We start from the raw sequence: 12391 nt of genomic DNA on the forward strand, positions 1-12391 counted from the left end.
TCATTTCACTCCTCAGAGTGAGACAGATCGTATAGATTTGGGTGACAAATTACTCAGCCAAGCCTTTTACATCGTTGACCTGCATTTGACGGAAAACCATTGTTAAGAATTCCATGCTCAGCTATTTTAAAAATTGTTTCTATGAGATCAAAAATTGAATCAAACAGAGAGGTTTGAATTATGCAGCTGATCAGAGAAAATTATACGTTTGAATGCATTATTTTGTTACATTTTCTTATATTATAGTACAGTCTTAAATTTTTTTCTTTTTTTCCTTCTTCATTATATTGGTGAAATTAATCAACACGATAGCACAAATTTATTAGTTGATGCACAAACTTTTATTTCAAAAATAGGCTTGACCAGTTTAAGTTCCGTTCGATTAAAAACAGCCAGGTATTTTTTTTGGAACGAAATATATATTTAGTGGCCGTAAAACCAATTTAAAAATTTTAACCATTTATTACAATGAAGAATTTTTTGTAAACCCTGGACATTTCAAGCTCAAAATTAAAATCTACTGTGTCATTTAGGGAGTTCAATTTCTTCAGTTGTGTATTATGTAATCAAGAAAAGTGGTTTAGTGCTAATTCCTAGAAACCAGTTAAAAGTGTTACTGTACGGTTGCACTACGTTTACACAAAGATGTCCAGCAGCCAACTTCATTTAATGGTCTTCTAGACCATAACCCGTCAGATAAAGCTGTCAAGTTGCGCGATAGTAAACATACTAATTGGCAATCCCTGCCCTTACTCTTACATAAAAAGACCTTTATAAAATATTTTAAATATAACCAAAGACTTGTAAGGCGATGGAAAGCCCATGACACATATGCAAACATAATTTAATTCCTCGCGGAAATTAAATTTTATGTCATCTTTAAGTGCTGGCCACGTTGTAGTGAATAAGTATGTAATTTTTAACATAATTCCACAATATAAACAAATTTTAAAAATTTCAAATGATGAGATGAGATTATTTCATGAGATATTAAGAAATGATTGCATTCTTTTACAAATTAGTACACGAATCACTTATGAAAAACACAGTAAAAAAGGCAAGTTATATTTTACAAAATAAATCGGTTTTATTACTCCTAATGAATAAGTTTAAATTTTTACATCTTGGGCCGTGCTAACGATGGTCATTATTTTGAATTATGGTTACCAATATAACACGATGAGAAATTTATTTTATGTAAAGAGCAGTATATAAAATAATTTTTTTCACCTAAAAATGGGAATCTGCAAAGGAATCTGAAAATTTCAATAATCCACTTGTAAAATAAAAATGTAATAAATAAATTGAAAGATATAGTTATTAATAAATTTTATAATAAAGGTTTATACTGGAGGCTCACAATATGCAAACATACACCATTATAAAAAATCATGCAAAGAGTCTTAAAATGGTTTGAGTATTCATTATTTTCCTTATGTTAATCATCAAGCACCCCACTCGGAAACATTGCACTTTTAGTACACATAGCATTAATGATTCATCGTCTTATCTTTATCTACCGGTTATTAAAAAGTTTGAATTTTAAATTAAATCCATCTGTGTCTAATTCTAATTCAATTATTTTTCTTCCTAAGAGACGACTCCAGATATATCTATAATGAAAATGAGTTTAATGAACTATTATTAATGAAAGTTGTTCGAAAAAATATAAAGTAGTAATATTTATGCTCTACATTGCACAAAATATGCTAGGGATATGTTTCCAGCATTAATAAGAGGCTGTTGCTTAATATTACAGAGAATATGAAAGTATACCTACACATGGAGCATAAGTCAACTGAAATAAATTAGATTCTTTCGTTACTTCTCTGTTTTATCACTTTCTTGTTTGACGGTCGTTATCTTACATATGTATCACTTGTTTGTTTTTGTTGTTGTCTTAACATTATATGTAATGCTTTTTGTCAGTAATTAGAACATAACTGTATTACCAGCACTTGCTGGGAATGTAAATTAATTTCTGTTTTCATAGGTAGTGTGTATATCAGCCTTCAAAATTAATTTTCAAAAAATACTTACCTAATATTAGAGTATTTTTAAAAAATTATTAATAAAAGTAAAATTTATAAGTTACCAAAAAAAGAAGCTTTATTCCCTTCTGGGGCCACGTGGATCGAAGCTGTTTTGCGAGTTTCATTCCAATAAATTTATTTCCAAACTACTCATTCTTCCACGTCGCCATTAAAGTGTGCCGGGATTCACGCAAAAATTACATATTTCCTGTGACAATTGATTCTTTTACATTTAAAGGGTACCATTTCTGAAAGTATGTGCCTCGAAAAAAAATTTCTTGTTTAGGTATTGACCTTCCATTAAATTTATGCCTAGCAATAACTTTACATGGTGTGTAAAGAGATATAAAACATAAAAATAATTACTTTCAGTTAAAACATTTAATTGTATAATGTCCAGGGTGTAATGACAGGTGTTATGTCAATCAACAACAGCTGATATGGGATGAAAAAAACTGCCACAATATTGTAAATTCAACTTCACGGCTTCACTAAGGCTTCAGTTCTCTCATAGGTGTTCAGGCCAGACGGGACACGAGGTTCGGGAGACTCATGGGACACTCGCTGTAGAGCTCTGCACAATCCAAATCAGAACCGCTGCCCATCCTCTCTGCAGCCAAGTAGTCTCTGCCATCCTGTGACTGAAGTGCCTCCTCCGAGGACGATGGCCTGCAATGGAACCAACCAACACCTTAAGCCTTGCTCCTTCAATTTCACTCGCCACACAGTATTGTGATTACCGAAACTGCTTTGCAGCCCATCCTCTCTGCAGTTACATAGTCTATGCCGTCCAGTGACCAAAGCACCTACTCGTAGGACAACAATCTGCAATCAAACCAAATCCTTAAGTCTTGCTCATTCACCTTCACTCAAAAACAAAGCCTGTGGACACCGTAACCATTCTCTGCAGGCTTGTAGTCTGTGCCATCGGGTGAACTGAGCGCATCTTCCGCAGACGACTCCTGCAATGTCAACACACATTAAACCTTGCTTCTACACCTAAACATGACCCGCGGCATCGTGCGCTACAAAACAGCACTACTGCCCATCCTTTCTGCAGCCAAGTAGTCTCTGACATCCAGCGACCGTAGAGTCTCCTCCGAGCACAAACAAACTGCAATGTGAGCGAATTTTTAAGACTTGTTCCTTCACCTTCAATTGATATCACAACACTGTGCACTCCGAAAACGATCTGCTGCGATCAGCAAACCTCCTCCTCAAAGGACGACGAATTGCAATTAAACTACCATCTCAAGTTTCGAAACTTCGCCTTCATTCGCCATACGTTGCTACACACTCCGAAATATCACTGATGTCTATCATCTCTGCAGCCATGTAGTCTAAGAGTCGCATTTCTGTAACTCCCACCCTGGTCTATGGTACGCACCGCTAGTCGTTACGCCGTAAGCGAGAAGACCGTCAATTCCAGTGATCAGCTCCAGAATACGTGACTCGTTAACAAGAGTTAGGCTAAGTACAGAAGTGGGATATATATGAGTAGAAGACTGTCAAGAAACCGTCGGCAGACAACTAGGATTTGCCGTACGACGGGGAAGAAAGAGTGCAGCACAGGACTTAAGAAAGTTGATATAGCGACAGGTGACATTACGGAGAGGTAGGTACTTCAAAATCTACCTACGCCTCTATGCAGTTCCGAAAGGTTTTTTATATTTATTTATTACCAATAACGGGTTTTTGTGTCTTTCCTAGTGATTTCTTAAGGCCTGTCAATGTTGATGTAATACTTAACATTTGAAATGGTTTTACATGTACATGAGATAGGCTCTGTTAAGGTAAGGTTTAATTTTAAGAGGGCTCCGCTTGTTCTCTTCACGCGGTGGTTGGTCTCCCTGTGTCCCAGTATGCCGAGATACTGGGCTTGGTGCTTAGAGGTGATGTGTGATACACCACTGGTGTAAGAGGCGTTTTCTGTCTCCATCCATGTTCCTGTATTTGTATTCCGGTGGTGTGCCTGATCGTTCGTCGTTTGCGTGGAGTTTTAGAGAAATATACAGGAAGTTTCATGTGTTAAACTTATAATGAAAACATAATTTTAAGGTGTTTCCTCTCTCATAAATTCATCATTTAAGGGAGGGAGGCAACCCACAGCATCTGGGGTGTATCTGTATTAGTGAGGCATAATGTTTAGCGCGATACTCTCTGGTGCTTGTAGTGCGGTATCTCCTCTATGCACATAGAATATGCACATAAAATGAAGTGGATCGCAGTCTACTCGTGGCTAGAGCAGCTATGAGATTTGAGCGGTGACTATAAGTTTATATGGCGGAAAAATGAAGATAAAAACGTGTTGCGAGTTCCTTAAATGCTTACAAGAAACTTAACCGAATGTTTCACATGTAAAAATCGTTGCGGTCTGTTTTCTGCCCGCAACTGGCGGAATAATACAGATTTGAACGATGTTTTGTGAGTTAGCCCCTGGATGTCACACCACCGGCAGGACAGCGAGGCACTTCTGGTTGCCTACCCCTTAAGCATGCTTCATACACAGCGAGTCCAAGGCACGCCCAAGGCGCGGACGTGGAGGGGTAACCACGTCACTAGTCACCTGACCTCACCATCCATCCACCCACCCCTGGAAGCGGGGAAGTAACTCCATGTACCTGGAGGGTTCTCCCACGAATTCAATACCGAACCGTCGGAGTATATAAGAGCCAGGTTTAGACTAGAGTCTCCAGAGTCTTTGGAGAGCTGAGGAGGAAGCTGTCACCACCGACTGTCACCCTGCCTTTACGCTGCCCGTCAACACGTCATCTAGCAACATCACTCTGCCCGACATCACAACGACCTGCACATTGGGCTTAGACTCAGAAGCGAGTATCTTGGACTTAAACGTTTTCAAGTGAGTTCGGACTTAGCCTGTTCAGCGCCGAAGTACCAGCAGGAGCTAGCCGCAGAAGAGGTAACTATTCCAGTTACTCTTGACGCTATATTCACGGAGCGAGTGGGTGCTCGCTGAGCTAGTAAACTCCTTAAACCCACTCAGCTGATTTACGACCTTTAGGTAAGGGCAAGCCGCCACCAATGTATATAAATACTCACCGACGACTTTGTTTTGTTTACTCGACGGACGAGTGTGAGTGCGCGAGTGGAAGAGAGCATAGCTGCTAGATGGGTACATGTCGTCGGAGGCTATAAAGAGGACTTAATGCGTGTGTCAGGGGCAGTAGCTGACATATTAAGGCAGATGAATAATCACCCGACTTTGACTTACAAACACTGGACGTTGTTGTTCGAAGATTGTGGGAAGTATTGAAGTTTAATGAGTCTACGTCACTGACAGAACGTCGTAAAGGGAACAACGCAGAGAATTTGGCTTGATGGCTATTCTCCTTTAACGAGTGTGACCGGTCACGAGTGCCGACGTGTCGGAAGAGCGAGGTGTGGCTGCTCTTTGCCCAGTTGTTGAAGTCGTCTTCGGAACTCAGTGTTCCGCACTTGGTCCGTGCCAGTGAAGTGCGTGTTGAGCGTCGTTAGGGAGGAGGGCGTTACTGGGCAGGCACCGCGACTTCGAGACGACTCGCTGCAGTGAGGTCTTGGAATGGACCGTCACTTTCAATAAGGCGAGTGTTATATGAGTTGACTTCAGTGTCACTATCGTTTACCACCGAGCACACCCAATACAACAGTTTGATAAATAGTTTGATAAAGGCTAGATACGAGCTGCAACTAGTTGCAGTATTTTATTGTTTTCCAAGGTGTATTATTTTAGAGTTAAGTTAATAGTAATCGTCTTTTAAATATTCTTATGGTAATAATTAGTTGTTGTTACAGATATATGTAATAAGTTGTTTTCATTTGTATTTTTGTAAATACTATTGTAATTTTATATTTTTCCTTTACTGTTGCATAATAATTGTTTCATGTTTACGATGAGAATAGGTTTGATATTTGGTTCATGTTAATGATAAAGTTGGCTTTTGTTAACTTAGACTTCGTTTTTAGTTACGTTTAATTGAGTACTCCCAGTGATCACACCTTGTGTGAATGTCTTTAAGTATTGTTTGATTGTCGGACTTTGTAATAATTTAATAAACATTTCTTTTTTTGTCAAGACATTTTTTTTGTGTTCGCTCTAATAAACACTTCCTCTAGTTTTCCCTCTCGGGAGGGAGGGGGGAGGGGGGGCAACAAAATTATTTTGAAAACATGTATGATTTCCTCACTCTCCTAAAAAAAAAACTGTTTAAAAGGGAAAACCGGAAACAGAACTGTTTAATCGACCTCAAAGTAATCTAAAGTGCTTTTCGTAAACAGCCTTCTCACGGTTATCTGAAGCTGATTTTAAATCACGTGATTTCTTCTGAAGCATATCTTATGTGTGTTCAGGTATGTGTAGGTTTTTAATATTTATTTCTAAAACAGTTTAATGAGTATAGGCTAAGAAAGGGGAAACAAAAAACATAAATATATGTCATTTTTATGCTTTCGGAAATTCACTTTTACCACTCATAACTTCTTCCACACAAACATATTTATTTCTCGTACTTCTCGGTATTCTAACCGAAAGGACCGTGTACATTTATTCAGCTAGCGAGCGAATTTCTTATATTTTAAGGAAAAACTGTTGGTACTTACGTTAGAAATATGTGCAGTAAGTCTCCAATCCACCACCCTTTGGTATGAATAGGGTTTCTTGCAGTCTCGCAAATAGACCTCAAAAGGCAAGCCTTGCCATCCAGCTCACTTAACCTGCAAACAAACACAATTTTTGAGTACGAAAGAGTGATATTCTATACGAAGCACTACGAAAGTAAATTAAAAGCACTAACAAGATAAATATAGATATGAATATTTCCTTTTTGGAAATACTGAAAAAAAAAACATTATAATTACAATCTATTGACTCCAAAAATAAATATGCAAAAATAGATTACATTTTTTTCATGGTTTTTAATTATTTTATATATTTATTGAACAATTAAAGTTTGGTCGTTCATGTAACTTAGCATGACTTTAACTTCGCAAGTTTTTAGTACCAAATATTTTGAATTTGGAAATGGTCCGGAGTTCACAGGTAAATAAACAACATAACCTTTAACATGTATAAATAAAAAAAAACATACGTGAATAGTTATATGAATGCAACAAAACACACACGCTTTATTCTGCAAAGTGCATACAGGAGAATTTACTGGTATTATTATGGCTACAATGCTACCAATAGAAACGTGACCATGAGACAATTTTTGTAAGATACTGGTGACGAGAGCACAAACAATTCTGTACATCCCTACAGTGTGAAAAAAAGGGGGGGGGGGGGGCACGGCTGTTTCATGGATAACGCCGTGTATTGTACGTGAATACGTGTACGTAACAGGTAATATTTTGTTAGCTTCAATGAGTGCAGAAACCATAGACGATCACACACATCACACTTATGTCCGAATGGATTGTTGACAAATGTCATAGTGAAACGTGCACTAGCTGCTGCCCAAAGTGTTTTAATAATCGACGATCGTGCACAATCGATGCCTACACGGTCCGGCGTCGATATAGAAGCGATTTCATCTTCCACTTGCATAATTTCAACCGCCCCAGCTGCAGATGTACTGGCACCGTCGTTGATCCGCTCGGCCGCATTCATTCTTTTACGTTTCCGGCACTGCTTCACTGGATCATATGGTGTTTTATTGGTATCATTCGATTGATTTTGGGAAGCTCTTTCCAACCGTATTCGATCTCTGTATTTGGATTTGGCTTTTTGACGCGTATAGGCCGACATTAGGCCTATATATTTTTGATTATATATATTTTTTGTTTTAACATCCTATATATTCACAGTAACAATTTTACAATAATTTTTTATATATGCAATCGATAGATTTTGACGAGGTCTGACGATTGAAACTGAAACGAACGTCGTAGCTTCTCCGAGTCAAAAGTTATACTAAATGGAAATCTCGAAACGCAGCAAAATGACTTCAAAATTGCGGTGCTACCCCCTACACTGCGTGTGATGCGTCACAGTCTTCACTTAGAGTAAAGAATTATTTGATCTTTTAGCTATCCAGTGATGAAATTAAATTTTGGATGAAGTTGATAGATAAGTAGCTGTAACACCAAACTGTATCCCTCGATTTTATCATTCGTTTTTTGAATTGCCTCCCACTATGGAAGCAATTTTAAAGACGTATTCACATCAAAACCACAGAGAATGTATGATTAAATTGGTAGTAATTATTCTCCTTGACGTAAAAAGGCGCTTATTTTATTTTTATACTCACGTGTTGATTAGACAGGGAAAGAGCTGTATATTTAGAGGTAATTCCCCTGCCCACTGCACAACGGCGCCACCAGCTTGACGAGGCTATTAAAGTGCTATCTCGTGTTGGGCAGTCCTACTAGCCTTTTAAGTTCAAAAATTTTTTCTTTAAGTTTGGCAAATTCTGTAAGTAATATTTTCATTCAATGATATCTTTAAGAATTTATTCACTTTTTAACATAAAGCTTTTTTGATTGCTATCCATACAGTATTCCCAAGTAATTGGCGAATTAGTAATTTAGGAAGTAAATTGATTACTAACGTCTTTAAAGCTATCATGACCAAATGTACAAAAGTCAGATCTCGATGATGAATTCAGTCATGAATCAAAACTAACCCACATAATAGGCAGGAGTTGAGCAACAACGGCGAGGGTCGCTTATCAGTGACCACGACCACCGAGGTCCCCTTGAATGTGCGCCGAGACAGAGCTCCTTGGTTCGAGCTAAGCTCGTAGCTTATGTTGATTCACGAGTGCCAAGTCGTTGATCAAACGGTTCGCAGGTTGTCTTAATCGTGGCATAGACGCCAATATGTGTCTGGTTACACATCACGTCGCAACGCTCAACGCTATGTTTCCTTGATAACGAGGTTACGCCACACATAGCTTCAATTTTAGTGAAAGTCTGTTCAGACGCGTCTTGAATATATTCATAAACAGGGGCAAAGACACCACATTTCTTTTTGGGATAAAAACATTTAAAGTTATTATTACAATCAGTATGAATAACTTTGCTGTTATAAATGTACATTTGTGTACTTGGTTATAATTCTTACACTGGAGATATATACCACTAACCCTAAGCTATCCAGCTTTCACTTATATTATTCTAGGTCCACTTCGTTATTGCATTTTAAATTAATAATAATGTGGTGAAATATTTTTGGTAAAAGATGCCTAATCTCGGCATTATCTTACATTTGAAAACAACCACCCACATTCATGCATGCCAGGGTTTTGAGCCCGAACCCATAGAACAAAAGGGCTACATCACACTGCGTCAATGAGATAGGCTGTAACAAATACTAGGATAACATTGTTGTTGTGTGAACACCAGCACCACGTTAAGTTTCCAGTTACAGAGGCTTGTGTATGACTAAAAGGCGAACGGGTGCGTGACACATTCCCGAGTGGATATTCAGCTCTCGCTTCAGGCAGACGCATCCCTGGGAGGTGCGGAACTCCCAAAGAAATATTCACATTGCGGACATTTATGAATCCGGATATCTCATTGGTCAAGACGCATTTCGTCGTAACAGCTTTCTGCAGGCGGGTGTGAATAGGGCCAGCTTGCGAAGAGCCAGACATTGCAGCTGCAACTACTGCGACTGCAGCTACACCAATCTGGGGCGAGCTATACGAGTGACGGCAACGGTAGCGACAGCTTGACGAGGACAACTCGGGGGTCCGGACACCAACTTAGGGCGAGTTACGAGTGAAGCCATCACCAAGGTGACCATCCCGAGAACAACTTGCTGGACTACTGCGTCAATGGAGGCAAGTGACGTCATTTTTATACCCGCAATACCCAGAGGGGTTCCTCGCGCAGGGACACAGTAGTGAATACAAGTTAGGCAATTTCCACTTCATGGCCTAAGATTTTATAGTACCAGTTAAATAATGTAAATAAGTATTTTTTTAAATTGTACAAACTGTTGAGATTGGGTTTCGGCAAGTAATATTTTGAGCATAGCTGTTATGTGTGTGTGTGTGTGTGTGTGTGTATATATATATATACACACATACATATATATTTAGGCATGTCATATTCACTAAAGCAAGATTTCATAATATTTACGTAATATTATGTGAGGTACTAATATTTATAAATAGATGAAACTACTGCTCAGGTTCATGGAAGACATGTGTATACTTAAATATTCGTTTTAATATTTGAAGATACTAAATCGCAGCCACTTGTTTGTGTTGTCAATAGCATTGTTATTTTTAGTTAACTACAAAATGGTATATACGCCTTGACACTGTAGGTTCATTGTTCATAATTTTATAATAATCTTTAAGCCCCCAGTGTTATAACCCTTGGGTAATAACATATAAAATTACATAGTCATGTAAATATTTTCCTCTGGGTGTCTTAATATAAATTCTCAAATTATTTTTTCGTTACTTAACCTATCATGTTATTATTTTGTTTGGAAAATTTTTTTCACGAGTTAAGACTGGGTTCTATTCAACCATTTTGCTTACCGACACTTATGTTGTGGTAGCGATTGGAAGATTATTCAAGTCGTTCCCCATTTCTTTAACATTCAGAGTGACGCAGTTAAACTGTGTTTGCCTGTCTTAGTAACACAGTGGAAATATATTAATTATTTTCTTCCCAAGAATTTTTTTTGTGTAAGTTTAAAGTCACATATTAGTTTTTAATTTAAGAATAAACTGTTTGTATTAACGCCGTATTGTCGGCCACAAATCATTTCATCGTGTTAAGATATTTCTAATCAAGAAAATTAAAATTCAATTTATTATTTTGAAAATTAATTTTTATTGGTAACACTGATAACTGACAACTTGACACAATATCAAAATCTTGGTTTGTCGTGGCATGTAAAACGTGTGCTCATAGTAAATTGAAACCTGGCATTTGAAGTAATTTGAATGTAATTAACAAGTGAGCAGAAGTTTGAAACACCAGGAAAGTAAAATATTGCAACATACTAAAGTTTAAAGTTATACGATATTTTAATTTTGAACGTTGTGAGGGGATTTGAATTTATTGTCGCAGTGATTTAAGTTCATAACTATGTTTCTTTGCATTTGGCCACCTATTTACCTTTTGAATTACCCTCTTACTTTCAATTAGTTTTCGGTTTTACATCTAAAAAATTCTTGACTTATGAAGTTATAATTGATTCTTTTTGAGATTTAAAAGTGAAAATATCTATAAACGTCACAGATATTGAAGATGAAATGCTGACCGTAAATAAAATTATACTTAGGCCTAATAAAAATATTTGACAAATGTTTAAATTTGTTTTTACTTTTTTAATGAGTTTTTCATGAAAATTTTGAAGGTACCTTAATAAAACAATGAAAGTAATGGTTGGATATGTTTAGTTACTATTAAAATAAAAAAAAACCTTTCTTTATACTTTTTATTTACAATTCTAAATTTAGCGAACAAAGAAGTAAAACTTGTTACTAGGAAACAATGAATTTTTTTTAATGTTTTAGCTTAATTTAGTAAAAAAAATATTTGAAGCTAAAACAGACACTGCCTGATGACGGCAACAGATGCCAGTTTCCGACACGTTGCAACTGTTTGTCTCAGAAATCCTGCTGTGTTCGTCTGTGCTTCGTCGCTGTGTTGTCCACAATATGTGTTTAGTTTCATCGCTGGACTCGCCTGTGGATCGGCGTGTTTCCCAGATTGTTATTATCTTTATTAAAGTATCATTGGGTTTGTCTGTTTGTCATGGGTTGTCAAAGATTGTTGTATTTTTGTATGTCTGTATTTTCTTTTCTTGTCACAACTGTCTCAAAGATGTCAGCCCACTGCTTGCCTGTTATGTGATATTTTTTTCCCACTATTTCCTCTCTTTGCTTTTTGTGTGTTTAACATTCGACATCATCTAATTTCGACTGATTTTCATCTTTCTTGATCATTCTTTTTGTTTCTGTATGACACACAGTTAAAAACAGTTATAGTGTTATGTCCATGGAAATCTTTTCAATTTGCTTTTAATATTGATTTAGTTTTTTTTGCTTTTACTACATAAATAATGAGATGCGAATAAATACTAGGCTTAGGCATTCAAATATGTATATCTGTGTGTGTATAATTTATGATTTATGACTTAACGAAGCAAAATTATCAGGATAAAACAAAAAAAAAATATTTTAATGTTTTTTAAAACATAGGAAACCAATGTGGCATTTTTTAGTTCCTATCCCTCCCCTTTAGATCGCGGGCTAAACGGAACACAATAATTGACTCAGTGTTTACAAATATGTTTGACACGACTTAGAAACATTACTGGAAATTAATCTCGACGGTATGAGAGTGTCACCCTAGCCACCATGGTCCTTACATACTCTCCCAAGTGTGTGTTA

At 37.0% G+C, this 12391-nt stretch overlaps 1 protein-coding gene across 1 annotated transcript in view; it reads right to left on the reverse strand.

The window, feature by feature from the left end:
• Positions 1-2410: 2410 nt before the first annotated feature.
• Positions 2411-12391, reverse strand: part of LOC134529173 (uncharacterized) — a 33486-nt gene continuing 23505 nt past the window's right edge. The window contains exons 4-5 of the mRNA XM_063363003.1: positions 6630-6743; positions 2411-2702 (exon numbers count right to left, since the gene is read on the reverse strand). Of these exons, the coding sequence (XP_063219073.1) occupies positions 2552-2702; positions 6630-6743 (265 nt within the window). The 3' untranslated portion in view covers positions 2411-2551. The remainder of the gene's footprint in view (positions 2703-6629; positions 6744-12391) is intronic.

This window comes from Bacillus rossius, chromosome 1 (genome assembly GCF_032445375.1).
Source record: "Bacillus rossius redtenbacheri isolate Brsri chromosome 1, Brsri_v3, whole genome shotgun sequence".
NCBI lineage: Eukaryota > Metazoa > Arthropoda > Insecta > Phasmatodea > Bacillidae > Bacillus > Bacillus rossius.